At 39.3% G+C, this 22,573-nt stretch overlaps 1 protein-coding gene and 1 long non-coding RNA gene across 2 annotated transcripts in view; one reads left to right on the top strand and one right to left on the bottom strand.

The window, feature by feature from the left end:
- Positions 1-15,325, bottom strand: part of begain (brain-enriched guanylate kinase-associated) — a 53,123-nt gene extending 37,798 nt beyond the window's left edge. Inside the window, exons 1-2 of the mRNA XM_032500727.1 lie at positions 13,374-15,325; positions 8,109-8,140 (exon numbers count right to left, since the gene is read on the bottom strand). Of these exons, the coding sequence (XP_032356618.1) occupies positions 8,109-8,140; positions 13,374-15,131 (1,790 nt within the window). The 5' untranslated portion in view covers positions 15,132-15,325. The remainder of the gene's footprint in view (positions 1-8,108; positions 8,141-13,373) is intronic.
- LOC116670282 (uncharacterized) lies at positions 8,647-18,850 on the top strand. Its single transcript, XR_004326989.1, has 3 exons — positions 8,647-8,700; positions 9,316-9,325; positions 18,841-18,850. It is a non-coding gene; the product is annotated as an uncharacterized LOC116670282 (long non-coding RNA).
- The last annotated feature ends 3,723 nt before the right edge of the window (positions 18,851-22,573 follow it).

Raw genomic sequence — 22,573 nt, forward strand, 5'->3', positions numbered from 1 at the left:
GTGTGTGTGTGTGTGTGTGTGTGTGTGTGTGTGTGTGTTGTGCACTTGAGGGCTGGCGGGTTCTCTGATTGACTAATTTAGAAAGTGGAAGCCTCATATTGGCTTCAGCTGAACTTTTAAACACATTCCCCATCGCTTACAATTAAAGCGCAATAGGAAGGACATGTCTTGAACAGGAGCAATGATTTCAGCAGGCAAAACTAATTGCAATGTTCATGTGGGCACCTGACTATTGTTAAAAAATTATGGACATAACTTGTAAGACTTTAGAAATGGTAGAAGTATTCATTTCTTTCAGTACCCAATGAGCAATTCAGTACCATTTTCACCACAAAGTGTGTTTAAGCTAAGTAACATAAAGCCATATCGCCTCAATGGAATAGCTTAACGCAGCACTGGACTGAGCTAAACAAAAGAGAAGCTTTATGAGATGTACTGCAAATTTAATGGGGAATAAATTGCGGGCCCATCTGTAACTCACTTCTGCCAAACCTACAGTGTGATACTGTACTGGCAGCCCACAGCTCCTCATAGTCCAATTTAAACCTACTTGATTATGCTGCATAGTCAGACATTTCTTTGCATTGACTGGATCACCATCTGTCACACAACACAATATATGAAACTGGATCTGACTGGTCGATCCTGACAAAGACTAGTTTTAGTTTGCCCGGGCTCCACAGCACTGTGTCAGTGCTGAAGTACGGTCTGGTGGCACGAGTTAACATTCTGGTATTGTGGTAAAAAATGCTCTGGGTTGTTTGTATTTCTTTTAAGAAAATCATTACCTTCTAGGGCAGTGCTCCTCCTCCACAGCGCTGTGGCAAGTCCACACAACATTCTGGGATTGGAGAGAAATGTGCTTCATTGGCATGACTTTTTTTTTAAGATTATTTTTTTCTGGCATTTTAGGCCTTTATTTTCGATAAGACAGATGAAGACATGAAAGTGAAGAGAGAGGGGGTATGACATGCAAGGGCTGCAGGTCGAAGGTGAACCCGCAGCCGCTGCGAGAAGGCCTCTTTATATGGGTGCCTGCTCTACTGAGCTAACCCGGGCCATTCATTGGTCATTCATAAATAGTATGGCATAGGCCTGTTAAAAATGCCCTCAGATAATTAATGATGCCAGATTTGGCACTACATTAGTACGCAGTGACTTGACTTTATCAGAAAGCTTCACAGAGATTTGTGGTGAGAATTTTGACCATTTTTAAGCCAGAGTAAACAAGGGCTAAACTACAGGTTTTAGAATTAACAACATTGATTTGGAAGCAATTAACAAATAAAAAAATGACTGCATGTACTTCTACAGATTTTACATGTCAATGTCAATTTACTAGTCAAGGGAAGTAGCCTGGGTAGACAATAAGATGTATTACCTGTTTCTGGAAGGAGTTTTGAAAGGTCTGAAGCATTTAAAGATAAGCTAAACTAAATTTGAAGTTACAAACTAACATGGTTGTTTCCTAAGGGACGGTGTAAGAAAAGTATCTACGGTTGCATTATGGGAAGTCTAGGATCCATGACCCATAGAACTCAAAGTCAGATTTTCTAATCTGCTTCTCGCAAGTCACCCAACTTTATAAACCTGAAATCTATTCTTCCCAACTTTCTGGCAGTAAATTGGTTTCTGAAACAGGGAAATCAATTTTCCTTTTACGGTTAATGTATTGAGAAAAACAGGAGGTTACCAGTAGTTTAAGCTGGTTTCTTTTAAGTTTTCTATAGCTCCATATTAACAATTGGGGTGGCTAAGGTTAAGTGGTTGCCCCACAACCACAAGGTTGGTGAATCAATCAGGTCATCTGGCCACATGTCAAAGTGTCCCTGAGCAAGACACTGAACCCAAGTTGCTCCCTGGACGCTGTATAGCTGTCCACTGCTCCTAATACCTAGGATGGGTTAAATGCAGTAATAGAAGGCCACAACATTGTGCTGTGTGCATGTAACAATTAAGAATAACGTTTGATTAATCAAAGGGGTCTTTCTAAAGCTCTTCCCAGTTTTATGTCTCTTTAAGGTAACCTTTAAGACCTGACAAAGTATGGGTTTCCCTGTACTTACTATGATTGTACAGTCAGTACGAAGCCTTGGGTTAAAACACCAATTTTATCTTTTTTTCTGTGCTGCTAAAAATTAAACACTTGGACAAATTAATAGACTTCAGATTCATCAGGTCAATTGACATTCAAGTCACCTATAAATTTACAGATGTTACCTTCTCATCTAGAAAAACAAATCCAGTCCTCATAAAATTGAATTACTTTTTTAGCCCAGGGCACATTTGTGAGATCTCTTAAAATATATATGTGTTATTATAATTATTATTATTTTTTTCTTTGTTATTATTTCTGCCTGGGTAGTAAAAACTATGGTGGTTGAAAAAAGGGTGAAATGAATAAACTTGACAAAGATTTTATGATTATGTTCTGTACCTGTATGTTTTAACAAATAGTGTTCTCTTTTTCTTTCAGTGTTTTCTCAAAAGCATAAGCAGACAATATTATGGCTCCATAGCTACACAGCAGAAGCAGTTCATTGTGCTCTTAACCCCTTTATAACTTTTCAAACAAGCAACAATAGTCAGACACAAAGAGAGAGAAATAAAAGAGACGGTGTACCAAAAAGATAATTCAAGATATACAGTATGCTGTGTGTTGTAAAGACCAGAGCCGTAGTTACGAGAGAATAAATATAGTCCTAACCAAACAACAAAGTTGTGACTTACTCTGCTCACAGACTGACAGATACAACACCAATACGCAGAGAAGTGTTTTAAAGATCAATTGCTGCTGCTGATTTACTGGTTAATGTTTATGCTTGGTATAGGTTGTACTATTTATGCTACATTTACACTTGGTACTGACATTCATGTACCCCTCAGGATAAATTTGAATAATTTTGATGATCCCATCTATAGCCCTATCATCTGGTCATTGACCAATGGTGGTTATGACCAAATACCTGTACTGTACTTTTCAATTTTTCTGTCTGGGATTATTAAAATGTATCTTATTTGTAGCTTTATATAAAATGTTTGGTATTTTAAATCTGCAGTAATACACTGACATATTAGCGTCTTGTAAGCTAACAGGGCAAACTTGGTCGCAAACAGTTATTACACATTCAGCAGACATGAAGTAAACACCATTGAAGTTGTGTTTCCGGCCACTTAATAAATGCAAATCCAACACTGATCTACAAACTCCTGCGGGAAATATCTGGCTCTTTAGCTGCTAAATGCTCCACTATGTAACCACCTAGTTGGCATCTCTGTCTGTCCGTCGTTTGGTTCTGGTCCTTTTTTCTGAAAATTGCTGGTTTCTGCAGCTAAAACCAATGCTGGCGATGAGAGCGGTAAGACCAAAACAGTAAACCTAAAAATGAGCTGAAAGACGTTAAAAGCTCTTTGGAGCTTTGGGAAACTGCAGTCTGGTGATAATTTCCATTTGTTTTCCACTACAAGTGACTCCTTTCTTTTCCTTTTGTTGTGATTAACAGTTAATATAAAAATATTGATCAGTCAAAGAAGATGCAGTCTTTTTTGACATGCTGGTGTCCACAAACATTTTTACATTTACAATTTTAGCGACTGCAAAACAGCAAATTAAAGGTGCAATATGTAATACTGACAGCTAGTGTTTAAAATAGTTGCTGCAGTACAAATTCAAAATACTGGAGAGAGTTGTCCCCCACGCGCCCTCCTCCCCAGACTCAAAGTTCATGTTGGTTGCCAGGTTGAGACCGCAGCCAGCAGCCACAACAATGTTGCTAAACCCTTGTCTCACATAGCCAGACATTACTTCACAGCACAGCGGAGTAGCTAACGTTAGATGCTGGCAATATGACAGTCATTGAAGCTTGTGCTCACGTGGAGCTATGTTCCCAACTAACAGACACACTTCCTTGGCTTAGAATTACTTTAGGAACCGCTAAAAAAACACAACAACCTCGCCGTCCTCTCCACATGCCAGACAGACACGCTTCCTCGGCTTAGAATTACAGTAGGAACCGCTAAAAGTTCCACAACCTAACCGTCCTTTTCACACTTTCCACAATTTATTGGCTTAGAATTACGACGACAGGCGTGGCCTGCTTGCCTGGTCCTCTGGTATTGTAAGCAGTTAGCAGGGTTAGCCAGGAACAGTCGGGATCACTTTACTGGCTGTGTCTCAATTGTTTTTGCGAGTATGTAAACAACTCATCAATTTTTTTTAGGTCAGGTAGAATCTATCTCCATTGATCTCGTTCATTTGTTTGCTGCTTTCATGGCCATTCTAACGTTACAGCTGTAGCGCGCTGGGTTCATTTGTTTACAGGTACATCTGGCAACCTGGCCTGGCTGTCAAACTGGGCAGTTGATAACAACACAGGCCAAAACACAGAAACAGAAATTCCATTTTGGGAACGGAAATTTCAAAAGGAGAAAATACTTCCATTAGCATTGTTGTCAGAGAAGATAGTCTTTCAACTTAGCAAGTTTCCTTAATATCTGGTGATGCATTGGGGTCATTGTTGGATTTATTACAGTTGATATATTACATATTGGACCTTTAACATACAGCTCACACTGCAATCAAACCCTTGCAAAAAAACTATTTGCTATCCAAACGTTCACTGAACAAAACTTCGGAATCTGAATTCAGCTCAGCACTACGGAGCACAAAGAGGTACACAGGGACACGATGGCCAAGGATCTCCTTTGAAGAAAGGGGCCTGTGCTTTTTACCTTAGGGGCTTTTTCTTTTTATCATCACAGCCCAGATTGAACATCTGGAAATCAACCATGCATTGCACTGCATGAGGCAACCAGGGGTTGGTGAGCTTTGTGTGCATGTTGGCTGAACATACAGCAGCAACCACAGCCCTCCAGTGTGCAATGAAGTATTAATTGAGGTTTAATGAGTGCATTAGGTGCACAGTTTGTTCAACATGTAGCTCATAAAAGTGGTATGTGTTTGTTTGTTTGACAAAAAGCTTTGTTTTCTGGTGAAACAGCGTGCTTTTTTTTGCAGCCTGACGCATAACAGAAGCCAGAAAACAAATTATCAGTCATATAATAGGAGCAGTCTAATGCATTAATGAGCTAAAAAAAAAGGAAGAATCATCATCAGGGCTAAAACGCCATGTGTTGAAGAGCTCCATCCTCATCTATTTTATATGTGATATTAAAATGCCACACATCCTACTCTTCTGACATACAGTCCATATACTTTGTGTTTATAAGACACTTAAGGTCTACTGTATAGTATGGGCGCTCCAAAGGCTTAGGTTGCTCAGCTGACCCTGTCCTGTTGGCTTTGACAGAGCTTTATAAATGCTGTATGGCAGACAGGCTTATCCCCAATAGTCCAGGGAGCGATGGGGGTGGTGAGGTGAGAAGTCGAAGAAAAGAGTCTGAATCGGAAAATACAGAATCTGAACATGTGCACACTAAAAGACAAAGCTAACACCTTGTGTACGCTCAGAGGCAGATCCCTCATCAACCACTTTCAGATGCAACAGTACATTCACAATCACAAATGAGTCCCGCATAAACCTTTGATCTCATTGTCTCAGAAATAATTAGAAAGGAGAATGAGAGAGCAGGGAGGTGGTAAACTGCTTGGGGTTAACCTGAAGGGCGCCTTGGTATGGCATCTGCTTTGGAAGCTATGTGCTTAGCTTATGGAAAATACGAGAAAGATGAACAAACAATGGCTCTAGGCATATTCCTCAAAGTCTGAATAAAGCCCAGTGGGTAGTAATGTCTCCCAGCAGCTGGTGCAGGAGGCAGAATGGATAATGGGTAGATAAAGCTGATGAAGGTAAGCTGCAACATTTGTAAAGACTTAATTAAAATTCAAGTGAAAATGATACAAATTGTTTTCTTCATGCTTTTTAATGTCAAAAAATACCTACTAAATTAAATGTTACATCTCTTAAAGTTACATTTCTTAAAGTTAAACTTTCTGTAAGAAAGGAAAAAAAAAATCTCAACATCCTATTTGTCAAATAATTCATTGAGTTTCCATAAGTCCAAGGGTAGCGGAAGTTTCCTTCCTTGTGTACATACTATCATAGCTGCTGAGTTTAGTTTTTGAAAAAACTATTAGGCATTAACATCTCAGCCTATAATTTCAGTTTGACACTGACATTTGTATTATACTTTTGTGGAAAGTTCAGCATTTCCATTGTCTGACTGGCACAAGTCTTGGCAAATTACCTCATAAAGAGGCCATTGATAATCTAAAAATAACAGAATGATTGCAACTACAGTACCCACACAGAACTTAGAAGCGGAAAATTAGCACAAGATGGAAAATATGAATTTCAATTATCTACATTAAGGCTACAATCAAAATTTTGCAAATGTCATTAAAATGGACTTTTATGAAGCTAATATTCTCTTTATGTATGCTTCTTCTTCTTCTTCTTCTTCTTCTTTGTTTTATGTGAAGACAGTGACTTTGCACTGTTTTGTCATGCCCGATGACCTCAGTTTGGTTTGCTTCGTCTAATTCAGCTTACAAGTAAAGAACAAAAACAGCCTTTGGTGAAAAGCTTTGTTTTATTATCTATAAAAAGAATCACTTCAGAAAACTGAGGAGGAGCAGTGCATGGTCCGCTGCTGGGGTTTGGTTAAGCTGATGATTTGTTTGACAGCCTTTGACACAACATATTTTTGTAAGTTTTGGTTGTATCACTAGAAAACCTCTCTCTTTTATGAATTTTGATTGAAAATATTCTAAATTGACTTGACAGGTTGAATAAATATATTTGGAAACTAGGATTAGCTTTCATGCCATGTATAGTACTGAATCAAAGCTTAAGATAATAACACAATGTAAAAAACAACACTGTAGTTCCAAAAGAGTTGGCACTTAATGTTCACTTCTTCTTTTTTTCCTCCAGATTAATTAGAGCTCTTACCATTCCACATGAAATTTGAAACTCACTTCAAAGACCAAAGTTTCCCTCTGGACAGCACCTTATCTGAGGTGCTGTTTGCTTTAATTATGGAACAGGAAGCAGGGCTCATCTACAAAAATCAATGTTTCCTCACTTGCTGGAGGTGAAAGCATTAACTTCTCGATGTTATGATCATGTTATGCTGACATGCAGATTGTAAAGACACTTAAAGTATGGAAGAAGGCTTCATGATTCACTCCCTGAAATATAAAGTGATCAACATCATGGATTTACCGTTCTCTTTCTCTCAATCTCTCTTAAGCCATACAAGGTGAGGAGTTTAGTTTAATGAGAGCAACTTTTTCTCTCATGATGCACATGTTCAGCCATAATTGCTGCTCTGTGGCATCATCTTGCCCAGTGAATGAATATGAGAGTTAATTGAGGGCTATGAAAACATGTGCCGCCTCATTATTCTCAATGATAGCTTAATCGACTGAAAAACAACGCAGATTTTACTTCATAACAAAACCCAACAGTGTACAGCTGCCTCACTTCTTCTGCTGCAGAGATTACAGTGACAACAAGCTTTACTCAAACACGCTGCACAACGTGTATTGATATTATCCAAACATACTGCATTGTTGAATGCACAGCCGTCTACCCAACCCTTTTGTGGAAGCATTCATGCTATGCAACACATGGACAGAACAACACAACAGCTACTCACAACAATCATTATCTTCATAAGTGTTGCAGAGCAACTACACACTCTTGTCTCCAAGAAGCTAATAAAACCAGGCATGCACTTCTCTTCTTTCTTGCCTTACCGTTTATGTGCTTTTCGCTTCATTTTCAGCAGATAAGACCACAATATTCATTAGCCTGTGCATCCCTTCAGAGCATGCATTTAGAATAAGCCTCCTCCAATTGTGACTGGAGACAGGCTGGTAGGCAGAGAGAGAGCGAGAGAGAGAGAGCGAGAGAGAGAGAGAAATAGAGAGAGAGAGAGAGAGAGAGAAAGAGAGAGAGAGAGAGAAAGAGAGTGCGTGTGTCAGAGGGAGTTGAGCATTGAATGGAGCAGGAGGTGTATGGGAAGAGGAGGGGTTATTGGACTGAAGGAGAGAAGAAAAGGGAGAGAGAAGAAAAGGGAGAGAGAGGTATGGTGCTGGTGTCACTGCGGGAAGAGAGAAGGTAAAAGTGAAAGTGGCTAACCTTGTGTCATGCTGCATCTCTCCATCAGATTCCTGGTAGGAAGAGAACAAGAGAGGGTAAAATGATAAGATTTATTTATCAAGCAGATTTATCTGGCACCGCTGCTGTCACTGCATGCTGTGAAGTACCTCTTATCTTGTGTTTTAACGAGCTCTCAGAGCGGCTACGTCTCGGCAAACAAATATATCCATTATTTTCTCACATACCAATATTGAGAGCTTTAAGTAACAGAGGGAGGAGGGAGAATAACAGAGCAAGGGATGACAAATTAAAAGTGCAAAAGAAAAATGCATTTATGAAAAGAAAGTGCCTGAGGGTGAGAGGCAAACTTACTGCAAGAAAAACACAAAAGACGAATGATAAAAAATGGAAAGTTCTGAGAGGAAAAATAAAAAGGTCAACAAACCTGAATGTATGAAACTCAATTTCAAATAATAGATTTGGGGAAATACACTTCTTGGCCTTCTTGCTGAGAGTTAGAGTAAAAGATACCACTCTCGTGTTTTTACATTAATAATGAAGCTACCAACAGCAGCCTGTTAGCTTAGCGTAGCATAAACTTTGGAAATGGGGAAACAGCTAGACTGGCTCGGTCCAAAGATAACATAAATTCAATCTACCGCCTATAAGTTTCCCAAACCGACAAGTAGTGGCCATTTCCCTGTTTCTACCTAAACACCAAGCTAAGCTTCTGGCTGCAGGTTCATCGAACCGCCATGGGAGTGGTATCAATCTTCTCATCTAAAATGAAAGAAAAGAAAACAAATAACGCGTACAAAGATGGAGGTGACACCCCATCCACTCAGTAATTCTCCATCATGTCATCATACGTGTATCATGGTATAGATATGATTGTGAGAACAGCTTCTTGTTTCCACACATTTTTTTGGTACACATGAATTATGCATGACATGGATTTCATAAGAGCATTTACCATTTACATTTTCATTGGTGCTTAATTCTTTGGTGCAGAACCAATTACTCAATGCATCACGAGGACCAGTGTTGACACAGCAGAGCATATATGTGCAGCCAAGGTCCAAAAAAATACATATCTACTGTAACACTTTAGTGACACAACCATCCCCAATGTATGCTCATGATCATAAACTTTATAGAGCATAGGAAGTCAGATACTGTTGTGTGTGTTCAGGTTGGTGTTTGTGTGTGTGTGTGTGTGTGTGTGTGTGTGTGTGTGTGTGTGCAGGTGCTTGTGTGTGCCAAGTTGCGTGCAGTTTCTGTCTGCCTCTATATTTATTAGAGAATTCAGTGAGGTACACTGAATGTCACAGGTAGACACAGCTTTGGCATGGGAGTGTAGTGTGCGTATGTGAGCATGTGTATGCTGTGCTTCATGATGTTGTGCAATCTGTGTTGTGTGGGTGCTACAAACAGTGTGAGTGATACAGCAGGATGACTCATACAGCTACTGAATGAGACAACGCTCAGTAATCCCCTCTGTCCATCCCTCCATCCCAGCATCCCTCTGTGTGGGGAGGGCAGGCCTAGAGAGAGAGGGAGGAGGAAGAGGAGGAGGAGGAAGAGGAGTGGATTGGCATTCCTGGAAGGCATCACTGAATGATAATCTGCAGCTGCAGCTACTGTGGGTGTACATTTATTCAGTGAAAAATATAAAATGTTATGCTAATTTATAGGTACAATCTGTAAACTAAATGTTAAAAAGGGGTTTCCCAAGCACCACAACTAAGTGTTAGTGGTTAATGGATGTGACGTCATGTCCTCAATTATGATCAGCTGACAAACAAAAAATCAAAATCAAATCATCATTACAGAGCAACTTAACAACAGGTCCCTGAGTGGTTAAACCTTTTCACCTTACTGTAGTGATGTAGAAGTGTACTCCAGGGTATCAGTACACCATGACATCACTATTAGGTGTGGCCAAAGGTGCAATAGAGCACCCCTATCAGTGATTCTGGATGTAGACATTCCAACCAGAGAGTACAATAAAACACAGATTTTCACCCTATTTAGCAATAGCCATTCAATGTACTTGCATTCTGCAATATACTCTCTATAAGGGAGTTATCAAAAAAACACATGCCCATGCACATGTATTCACCGGAAACAATGTCTACATTTAGCCAAGTAATGTAGAAGACAAAAGCTGGTAAAACAACATTAATTCATAAATTTAGTAATACTGTCAGAAAACATGTTGGCACTGTTATCTTCTTCTGAAGTCTTCTTCATTAAAACATCAATGCAATGAATCCTCCAAGATCTGTCCTTTTTTGGTTGCAGTACAGTAGCTTAAATTTTAGTTTGGTTTTCTTTTACAAGCATCCCTAATTCAAACAAGACTAAAATTAATAAAAATTGCATTAGCTGATTTTTAGCCAGCTGAACATCCACATACATATAACGTGACATGTTATCAGCTTTTATGTGGATATGGCAAACTTGTTAGCAACGTTGCATATTGCAGACATCCAGTAGATACGGGTGACAATCAGCATTCATTATATTTTATTTTGATAAAAGCACCCTTAGGATTATACATTTAAGACAAACTCAACAATATAGATGTAAATAACATGTCACAAAAAAAATAATGCTCAATGTTCATTTCATCACATGAAATGTTTGTCTTTTAAAAGCTGATAACAGCTAAGGGAATAGCTGTGCACTGCAATTTTGCCATTTTATTATCCTTATACTATATAACACATGCAATTTATTACAGAGGAAACACGTTTTCAACCTTGCTTGTACACACACCAAGTGCAGAGTAGCGTCCTACTTTCCCTCCTTGTCCATTTAAGTCACTATCTGTGTGAAAAGCTGCCATACAGCAGTTTTCTCTTGATACCAAATGTATTCCTTTCAATGCGTACACCCACTCATCAGCTGAACAGTTGCTAGGGAGCGGCCATCCAGTAAATGAATTCAAATCAGAAAGCTACGTCCCAAACATCTTCCTGCTTCATCACTGCTGGACATTGGACAAGGTCCCCATTTAGCAGAATGAGAGTGCAACCTATGAAGCAGGGTGTGACAGGCCATAGTACCAAGTGGCATTTCTAAGCCTGAAACTCAAAAGCACAAAAAGAAATATAGAAAAGTGTTTAAATTATTAATGTATTAGCTACATTCACACAGGCAGGGAAGCAAGATAGTGAAATTTGTTTGAAACCAAAGGCATCTTTCCCTCTTTTACTCTGGGCTCTGGGTAAATAAGCAGTAAATAAGGGTGGATGTATTTTTAATACCACATGCCAAAGGGACCAATACTTTCTCTTTGCTATCTCTTGGATGTTTCAAGGGCAGAGAGATGCTAATGCATTTAAATCAGAAGTAATATAGACCTTCACCATGGCACTCCTTGAGAACATCATGGCTATGAAAATGCACATCCAGTGAGAAAAGATGAATTCAAACCTTAGGTAATGCTTTCATTTCCAGTCTGTGTTTGAAAAGAAAGAGTGAGGATATGTTCTGTTCCCATGCACTACATTCCTGTGCATGTACAGCACACAATAATTTGCATTCCCCATTCACGATAAGTTAATGAATAATCCTGTGAGCAAATTTTATTTTGTATGGCAAGTGAGTGATGTGTCAAACACAATTAAGCAAAACATCAAACAAATGATTCACATCTAATAAGTCTTGACGAGTAATATTTTGCTAACAAGGGGGAATATGATGCAATGCACAATATATCAAAGCCTTAAATAAAGACTGAGTGAAATCCTCAGAGGCTTTTGTAATCTCATTCATTTGGCGTCTCCTGTCCAGTAATAATGAAGACACACAACACACAGAGAGTCTTATGTTTCTCTGTTTCATATATATATGTATGTGTACATATATATATATAAATATATATATAAATTATTGGAAGATGGATGATGTAATGGCTGTATATGATCTTCATCATCTCATATTAATATCTTTATGTGTTGAAGATTTAAAGCATACAAATTATCAAATGCTGATTTAGACTGCTTCTAATCTTGATAAGAACTAAACTAATTTACACTAAGTTAACTGTAGTAATCTCTTATGACTTTTCACAGTAAAAGCTTAGCCGCATAGGCAACTACTTGTGTCTTCAACAGCATCTGTGTTTACTGAGAGTATACTTACTATTTTCCACTATATATATTTCAATGCATTCTTGGTTAACGTAACTAGACTGGTGCTGGATTACAGTGTTTCCAACTTTATGTTCTTGGCCACAAACTCCCTCTATCAGGCTAAAAGCAGAGGCTGGCAGCTTAATGTGTATCAATAAGAGCTAGTAGTAGATATAAGATAAGATAAGATAATTTGTTTATTAGTCCCCAATGGGGAAATTACTGCACTACACTCTTGTGTACACACTTTTTGTTAGACCACCCACAGGCCGAAATACCACACACTGCTCAGGACCTATACATGCACTATACAGGGAGAGATTCAGAGTGAGTGGGCTGCCAGCAGAGCCAGCGCCCTGAGCGGTCGGGGGGGGGTACGGTGCCTTGCTCAAGGGCACCTGGCAGTGCCCAGAGGTGAACTGGCATCTCTCCAGCCACCAATCCACGCTCCCAACTTTTTGGGTCCTATGGGGATTTGAACAGTGACCCTCCGGTTCCCAACCCAACTCCCTATGGACTGAGCTACTGCCACCCCAAGATAGTAGTTTACACCCTTCCATTGCCAACAGAAGTGTTAAAATAAAGCCATAAGGAAGCACACACAGCTAGGTTAGTCCAACACTATCAAATATTCACAGAAACTATTTTCTACGAAAGATATGGAAATTGTTGGCAGGGTGTTCTGCAACACAGTTTCCCTAGAACACCCATTTATATTGGACAATTCCACATCTCGTGATATACATCCAATGCCAGTGTCCGATGCCAATGCAGGGAGTAGTCTTTTTATGTAGCAATAAAGGATACAGAAATGAAAAGTTTGGAGGTCAGGCTGGTGGATAAGAAGGTAGTGCTATTGTCATGCAGGAGACTGGAATTTGTGCCCTTTCACAGACCTGTAACCATTGCCATATGCTATTTTAGGTGGAAAGAAACATGTTGTCACGTAACATATTACAGTTTGGACGGCACAGTGGAACCAGGAAAAACATGTTGTCAAACCTTTTAATCGTAAGTTACTACGAACACCTAAATTAATTCCCATTCATCTCCTATTGTATTTGTATTTGAGGTGTTTGTAACCAACACCTCAGAAGGAAAAATAGAAAGCATGTATTTTGTTAAATAGGTGAATCAACTCTTTAAATGTAGTAGTACTCACAGTGATATTAACAGGTCTGGGCAGTGAGGTAGATCTGTAGGACATTCTGGGAAAGCCTTCTGGCCAGCTGAAGACAGGGCAAGTGTTACTCCAATTACTGGAAGTTGATTGAGGAGGAGGAGGGGGCTCATAACTGGTAAATATATTGTTCTTTTCTTTCTCCCTCCCTCTTTCCATCCTTCTCTCTTTCTCCCAGAAAGGCCTCTCTCTTCCATCCTCCTTTTCCTTCCTTTTCTCGATTCCTCTGTTTCTATCCCAGGGGTTCTCTTTTTTCTTCTCTTTCTCCTTCCCTCTTTCCATCCCCGAGCTCCCATTTATCTTCCATGGAAACCTGTTTTCCCTCTCTTTTTCTCTCTTCATAACCTTCTCCTGCATTTTCTCATTTATCTCTTTCCCCAGGGTGTCATTAGCTACTAGTTCATCAAGTCGTCTCACACTGTCAATGTCTGTCTCCAGATAAAGTCTCCCAGTGGAGGGCTGGAGTTGGATCTTTGTGCATAACTCCAGGTTGTGCTCTGGGTATGGGTGACTTTCCCCTTTCACTTTCCTTAACACATCCCCAGGCTCCAATATCTTACAGCTGGGTAATGTCTTGCTCCACTGGTGGATGGGGCTGGTAATGCTCTTTGAATCATACTCCTTGATGGTCTGGAGGTTTGAGCTGGCTTGGGTGTACCACAAGTTTGTAGCTGATGTAGACAGTGGTGGTAGGCTTGCTGGTGTTGAATGCAGTGTGGTTGTTAGTAATCGGTGAGAGTGGTTTGATGGCGGCGGTGGTGGAGGAGATGGGTAGCAGTGTCGAAGGGTAGACTGTTGTTGAGGAGGACTGCCTTTAGATTTCAACACCCTGCAGGTCACCTCATTCAGAAACAACGAGAACTTACGCCTGTTGTCGGTCATCTCATCCTGCTGATGGGATGAGACTGCAGAATTCTTGCTAAGGCAAGACAAGGTCACACTTTGGGTTCCCACGTCTTTCCTTAGCACTGTGGAAGAACCTTCAGGTGCACAATCTCCTTTACTTTCAGTTTTAGCAGAAGGATGTGAGTAGATAAGATTTTGGTAGATGATTTCAGGCTCATCCATGGCAGTGGCAGATGCATGGTCAGTCAGGAAAGGCTTTTCACCTGATCCCTCATTGCTATCTTGTTTAACAGGAGTTCGAAGCAGGCAGGTGGCCCCTGAACTCCAGCTATTAGTGTCCCAACTCCCATCATCATCACTGGAGCTTCCATTGCCGCTCAGTAGGCTGGGGCTGGTACTCCTCTCACTGGGGCTAGGGCTGGGGCTTGAGATATCCACGCTTCCAAGTGACCTCCTCTTCAACCGAGAGATTGAGCCCCTAAGGCTGGATAAAGAGCCCCAGAAGCTAGGCAGAGATCCTTGTACACGTGGCAATGATCCTTTAAGGCAAGGAACAGACCCCTGGAGGTTAGAATGGGAACCTTTGGGGTTTGGACTGGTAGAGCTGTGTAGACTGGAAAGAGAACCTTTGAGAAGTAAAGGAGAGGATTGGCGGCGTAGCGGTGGGTCTTCTTCTTGGTCACTGTAGGGTCCAGAGAAGACAGGGCAAGATGCAGTGGAAGAGCAGGAGCCACGCTCCTGCCGAGTTGCTGCTGTTCTGCCTCTTGGTTGGCGCCGCAGAGTAGCCATATTAATTGCTTTCTTTCCCTTACTTCGCACAGTCTTTGGTGATCCTTTCTGTACAGATTCAAGCCGGAGACCATCTTCTGAAATGGACACGCACAAGTGAACCATGTCAGGCTTAGTACAACAGATTTCCAATGGTTTTCTGTCCTCTGGCTTTGCCCAATTTCAATTCTCTGTCCTAGTTGTCCATGCCACCAGCAGGGCACCCAAGCTGTTGCAGTGTGACACACTTTTACTGCTTCAGCTTAGTACACAATGAGATTGCAAAGAGGTTAGAGTCTAATAGTCATTTGGATGTAAACCAACCTACTTTCATTACCATTCATAAACTGACACTGTCAATTCAATTTTTTTCCTTTTTAAAATAGCATTATAGATTAACAGCTGCATCAGCAGTGCTTTGTCTGTGGGCATCATCTGTAATGAATTTGCGTATCGACAAGTATGGAGTTGGAAAGCAGCTGGATATCCAGGTCAGAGATATTGACCACAGCAACCATGTGACATCTGCTTTGTGGGCAACAGGCAAGCAAAGTGGCCACAGATTGATCAGTCACACATGCTACTTTTAGTGTTTTTTCGTTGTGTTTATTATGCTATGGTGCAGAGATGAACTTTCAAGAGTACATTAATTTACTTTAACTCGTCCCTCAAGACATACTTGATATCATTAATTTATAAGTTGTCACTCCTAAGATCTATTTAATCTCTAGACAGAACATCTCTATGGAGGTGATGAGGTGCAGAAGTAGCATCTGTTGCTCGGATGAAAAGGAGCCTCTCAGCAGATATTGTCCAGACACCTGGCAGAAACATAAGCTCTGAAGCTGAAAGAATAATACAGATTGGTAGCACCTCAAAGTACTACCATTTTTTCTCTTGAAGATATCTCTACCTGAAGTCTTGCACAATATGGAGTTTGAGAGACTCTTATAACAACCAAACTAAAATGTATATTTATCTTTTAAAAGGGCAAAACATAATTTGATATATCTTGTGCTGAGTCTAAAAGCTCGACCAAAAACATCTTTAGGAGGATTTACATGACAATTTAGGAACAGGATACTGTACTGGATATATGAAAAAAAGGACAGGAGAAAACCAAAGCCAGTATGTGAACAGAATAGACAGATTCAATCAATCTGTGGCTTTTCTGCCCCTTGACATCCCAAATGTAACCACATTTAGGTTTTGGCATTGGGACATCAATAGCATTATCCTAAGCAGTGTTCCAGTATTGTGTGACCACAGAGCAGCTAATTTGAATAGCTAATTGCATTGTTGGTGCAAAGATGAAATCTTTCCTCTACAAATAGACTCTTAATGGAAAGATCAGAATTAAAATCTAACCAATTAAATACAAAAAAGGAATGAGTTACATTTTCGATCATCTGAATTTCATTCTTCAACGCTAGTGCAGATAACATTATTCATAATTCAAAAGTTTACCTGACCATATAATTCTCTGATTATTTCTTATTTATTTATTTATTTATTATTTATGCTTGGCATCATGGCTGTACAAAAAGAAAAAAAGTAAGAACATTGGTTTATTCTTTGTTCTGCTTTCCATTTCACTTTCATGCGTCCACGGGTATAATTTCCCACAAACTGTGCAGGACTGGTTCCTACACAAAGGAGGGTACTCAATCAAAACAGGAAGAGGGCAGCCTACTGCGAGGGAACAGTGTGAAGCTACTCTACATAGCAGATGGCAGAAACCATTAAAAAAAACACCTCTCCAACAGCTGTACTCTCTTTAATATGATACCAAAGTAATAAACCTTGGAGGCTGAAAACTGGAAAGATGAAATATGAAGCACACGGTCAAAGTAAGAGCTTTTAATAAGTTAAAGATTACATTTTAATGCTGATCTTTCCATTGAGAGTCTATTAATAGAGGTAAGGTTTCACTTTTGCAACAACAATGTAATTAGCTGTTCTGTGGTTATGCAAGAAGTGTCTGTGTGTGTGTGTGTGTGTGTGTGTGTGTGTGTGTGTGTGTGTGTGTAGGGGGGTTCTTTCTGTTCTGTTTATCATTCTTACTTTATGTCTCTGATGAAGACCTACTTTATGTTGAAATGTTAGTTGCCGCACCTCATTAAAAGCTCTTACTATAACCTTGTACTCCAGATTTTATCTTTCCACAGCCTGCCTCAAAGACTCCTTCTCCATTAACCCTTGGAGAATAAGTTGTGTGAAGAAATACTCTTTTCCCCTAATGGACAACTGAGTGCAAAATTATGTTGCTAAATAGATACAACAAGTCCAAATCTGTTAGTGTTACCGTAATGCTGTTAAACATTACTTCTGAGGGGCTCTTTAATCAAATTTAAAATTATACCAAAAGCAGCTTTAATTACAATGCCAAGAGGTAGTTATCCATCACCAATATGCAGAGGCGCTACTCTGTGATCCATCTTGTGTCTACTAATCTTCACACCTTATACAAACTATAACTTGTGCACCAGATTGTGGCTGAGGCAACGTTATTTTGTCACACGATTATGAACAAAAATTAAAAGTTAAGAAAAAAAGTTAAGTTATAAGACAGGTGATCCTAATAGACACTGCGTTTTTTTAAGGCTCTCTAGGGATGGCAATGTTTATCTGTTAGTCCACCACTTTGGTCCAGACTTAAATGTGTCAAAAACTATTTGATGGATTGGTCCTGCAATTTGGTACAGACATTTATATTCCTGAGATGAATCCTACTTCCTTTGGTGATCCTCTGACTTTTCCGCTAGCGCCAACATCAGGTAAAAATGTCATTTTACCCAATACTTTAGTTTTGCACATTGGTCCTGAAGCAGCAACAGTCTCAACTAACTAGCAAAGGTTAGGATGCTGACCTGGTGAACGCAACAAACATTGCTTGCTTCGACTGTAAGCATTATTTAACATTGTTAACATTTAGCTACAGTCTCATAGAGTTGTTATCAGGGCTGTAGAAAGTGTTGTTTCTAAACACTGTCTGTTTTAGTTTTTATGTTGTGAACTACACACAATAGTTTTCAGGCTTTTGGAATCCATAACTACATCTTAACACATTCATTGGTTACTCTTCACCACTCTGTATTTAGCAAGAAATGTGTCTCAGGGTGGCAAGTAAACATTGTTATGGTTTTTAGACATAGTATGTATTTGTTATTTTTGTTTCTGTTCTTCCATTGTGTCCTCACATTAGTTGCCAAAACTCAAAGCTAAACTAAGAATTTAATCAGATGCAGCAATGCAAGCACCCCCCAGCTTTTTGAATAATACACACTGGTTTCGCTAATAAGATCTCTGCCAACTCATCATGTCCTCTGAGTATGTTCTGATTCCCTCAAGCCTCCACCACTGAAACAAAAATATCAGATGCCTCATTTCATCCCTTCAAGCATCTGCCTAATGAAGTCATCAGAGATACCTGACATCTTACTAACACTATACATTCACAAATAGGAAAATGCTTAATATTTGTTCATTGCTGTACACTTTAGCCTTGTTGATTACAATAACATAAATCAAACCTTTTGACATTCAACACAAACTGCCGTCAGGGTGATTAACATTCATTCATTCATTTTGTTGTTAAAAATGGTCATACACTCTGTCATGTACATGTGCTAGGTAAGAAAGTGTTTTTCTGTCCTCCAGAATCAGTCTGCGCAGTTTTTTTCAGCTCAACTCAATAGACAGTAGTTTCCATGTATACCTGTGCCTAGAGTTAGCTTTTGCATTACGACCCACTGTGAGCATTCCCTTTGCAAACATACTTAAATCTGTGCACATTCATACTTACAAGTCTGTCTGCTCAACTCAGCATGAGAAGAAAAACAGCCAATTGCAGCAACACTCACTATTTCAAGTTTAATGTAATTTTAGCCACTTACATTCAGTACCCACATGCTGTTTTTTTTAATCTTCTTATTAATGAGCACTCAAACAAATGGCAGGTTCCCCCGTTTACCCCATTGTCAACATTGATGTTGTCTTGGAAACAGTGATTGTGATCTGGATCCATCTTCTTTCCCATCCAGCCATGTGCTGAAGAGATCTGTAAAGAGCTCCCTCTAAATGCCAAGGCAATAAAACAGACACTTATAGGAAATGTCAGCATCACTGTCTGACCAAGGATAGGGAGTCTGACAGCCATGACAAGCAATATTTTCATTTCCAATTTGAAGGGAGCCCTGTGGCGGTGCAAAAAGACAGTAAGTTTTGGATAAAGCTTTGGATACTGGGTTACAGGTCAGACTAACATGAAGCAAACCAACTATTGCACACACCTATATGTACATGCTCACTGACATGCATGGGTGCTCACACTCATATACTCTATGCACATGTGCTGAGCACTCCCTTCATTTGTCAGTTCAATTACACACGTCAATTGTTTACATATGCAACAGTGCACTCCAGTGGTCACACACAGTAAAACAACAGTTATCAGATGCATTCTTCTCAGCTGCTGTGTTTTATAGTAAAGAATTATTCACCTGCGTTCCAACGCTTGTTGACAAAGACAATCAGATGTGTGCAAAATATTGTTTGATGACACAGTCATGCCCCAGCTTGATAATCAAACTGGTTCAAAAACGTTACTGGTGTTTTTAAAAATCACACTCCACGTTGTTTTGTAGTCTTTTGGAGGAAATTCAGTGAGATGCTTTTAAATCTTTTCAATCAGAATTTTCTGTGTAGAGCCTTGTTTTCTTTATCCTGTTGTACATGTATGTTGTGATAACGGTATTACTGCCAATATCAAGATTAACCATTAGTGGTAATAGGTTTGACACCCAAATTATAAGAACAGATTTTGACAGAAAAATACAGGAGCAGACTTCAAACCATATTTCAGTTTGAATGTTACGACCTGTTGTGTTGGTGTTTTAGTCTACAGAGTGCATTGAGTGATTGGTTATGGGTGCCTAGATGCTCCAGAGGACAGATTGGATGTGCTGGATCTTATATTAATGTATCCCTTGTATTAATATAGCTGCTTATATACACATGCTGTTCTGAGATGGTTTACCCATTTCAAATAATGGCCATTTCAAAACATGGGGAATTCTGAGGTGCAACTACGGGCTATTCACATGCAGGTGTGTGTGTATGTGTATGATTTAACTGCAGAAAGGGACACAGTATAGGCTTAAAATGTGCAAAGATCTACACTTATTCTTCTGGCGTGAAGGTGTATGTGTGTATACAAGTGTGCATTTGTTAAAAGGCACTGTAGGAGGATAAATCTGCTGCTACAAATAAATGTATCTTTCTGGTAATAAAGTGCAACCTGCAGAAGATGGAAATATAAATGTGAAAAACAGAAATATTTGCTGTCATTAGTGTTTAGTGCTGTCTTGTACAGCTGGTAATAGTTCATTTATGTCTGAACAGGATTCATGAATATCAATAAGTAAATCATTCACATGACAGAAATAAGTATGGCAGAGACTGGAAATGATAACGCAGTGACCAGAATCTAAAGAAGACCGATTGTTTCTTCTTTGCACAGCAACAGTGTTCAGTCTGAATGCATGTGGGAGAGACTAAGGATGTTTTCATTTGTCTGCACAAGCCATAAAGTGCACTAGGGCCTCATTTAATAAAATAAAATTGCCAGGCACAAATTCTGTGCATAAGAAAATAATTCAAGGCAAGGTTTGGTTCATTAAAAAATATCAGAGAAGTTTTCCTTTTCACAACATCAGCCAACAGGAATTGAGGGAGATGCTCTATATTTGTATGGATCACAAATGTAAAGATCCAACCCTACCTAAGAGAAAGTGAATCTTGAGAATGCAATGCAGAGCAATTTTAGTATATATATTTCAGTATTCAAATTCAAAACAGGTGTCCAATGCTAAGACTCTCTAGTGTTTAAAGATCACAAGTTTGACTCAATTAGGAACACCGCAAAGACATTTTAGAGGTTTTAGTCTTTAATCTAACAGTTTTTAATGACAGTTTGGTGGATTTCAAACATGATGCCAAAATCCAGTTTGTACTAATATAATAAGTATTTGCACTATGACACTAAATGGATAAATGATTGTAAAGCAGTAGCTGATGTGAAACTGCACTTATCACTGTTTTTTTATCTTACTCAAAAAATAAGTAGTTCTTTACAGCCCACAAAATACATGTAGTTCTGTTTTCCACAGTTTTGTATTGATCAGTTTTGAGCTCCTCATAAACTTCAAATCTTTTGAGCTTACAATGGTATATTTAATATAAGCTTGAAAGGAATTTTCCCATAAATCAAATAATGTACAATGTAACTTCTCAAGTGCTTTGCAGTGTTACATAATACATAATTACAAAGGTTTATAATTCCAACAAAAAAAGAGTAAAATTAGTTTTTTAATTCAATTCAATTTTATTTATAGTATCAATTCATAACAAGAGTTATCTCAAGACACTTTACAGATAGACCACACTCCAGAATTTACAAGGACCCAACAGTTCTAGTAGTTTCCTCCAGAGCAAGCAACAGTGCGACAGTGGCGAGGAAAAACTGCCTTTTAGGCAGAAACCTCGGTCAGACCCAGGCTCTTGGTAGGCGGTGTCTGACGGGCCGGTTGGGGTTAGAATGAAGAGTGGTAATAACAAAAATAGAAAAAATTAGTAGTTTATGATACAAGACTACAATGCAGCCACATGTATTCTGAGAATGATTTGAGAGTTTCTTCTAGAGTAAAGATACACAGGGACAGTGGTTGAATGTAAATTTACTTAAGTACTGTTCTTCAATTCAATTTAAGGTACTTATACTTCAGTCATATTTTATGATGTAGCCTACTTCATGTTCCAAGAGTACGATCAACATACAAATACACCGTCCTGGTGCTGTAGCTGCTCTGTTATGGTTTGGGTGTTTGCTATGGTTTCTTTTTCTCCTACTTTGTTTTTTTTGGTCCTGTCTAGTCTCCTTGTGTTTGTGTCTTAGTTTCCTTCCCGGTCTTGCGTGGTAGTCTGTCTTGTGTTCCCCTGTGTGTGTCTTTATGTTCAGTTTCCAGTTTTATTTTGAAGTCTAGTCTCTGTCTCGTCTTGTCTCTAGTTTAACTTCTTGCCTATCTGATTGTTCTGCCCCGCCTTAATGGGATTCACCTGATGTATCACCTGTCCCTCATTGCCTTGTTACCTCTTGTATTTAACCCCTGTGTTCCCTTTGTCTCTTGTCGGATTGTATGTATTCTTTGTGCAGTGCTGTTTGACGTCTTGTTGCAATTTTCCAGGTGTTGTTTCCTGTTCCTGTGGGCTGTTATCCCCTTGAGTTCTTCCCTGCCTTTGTTCTCTGTTTTTGCCCTTCTTTTTTCCCCCCTGGAACTTTGTGAAATTTTGGTTTTTGGGACTTGGTTTTTTTTCTAGTGCATCCTGAGTTTTTTTTTGTTTGTTAAAAATAAAGCCTTGGACACTCTCGCCTGCCTGCCTGCCCTTCTCTGCTTTTGGGTCCTTATTCTGCTCTCATCACATGCTCATTAGTGAACCAAATGTGTATTACTCTGCAGCTAAAGTGGTGATTTTCTAAAAATGACTGTTTTGGAAAATAACTAGGCTGT

Source organism: Etheostoma spectabile, chromosome 20, assembly GCF_008692095.1.
Source record: "Etheostoma spectabile isolate EspeVRDwgs_2016 chromosome 20, UIUC_Espe_1.0, whole genome shotgun sequence".
In the NCBI taxonomy this organism is placed as follows: domain Eukaryota; kingdom Metazoa; phylum Chordata; class Actinopteri; order Perciformes; family Percidae; genus Etheostoma; species Etheostoma spectabile.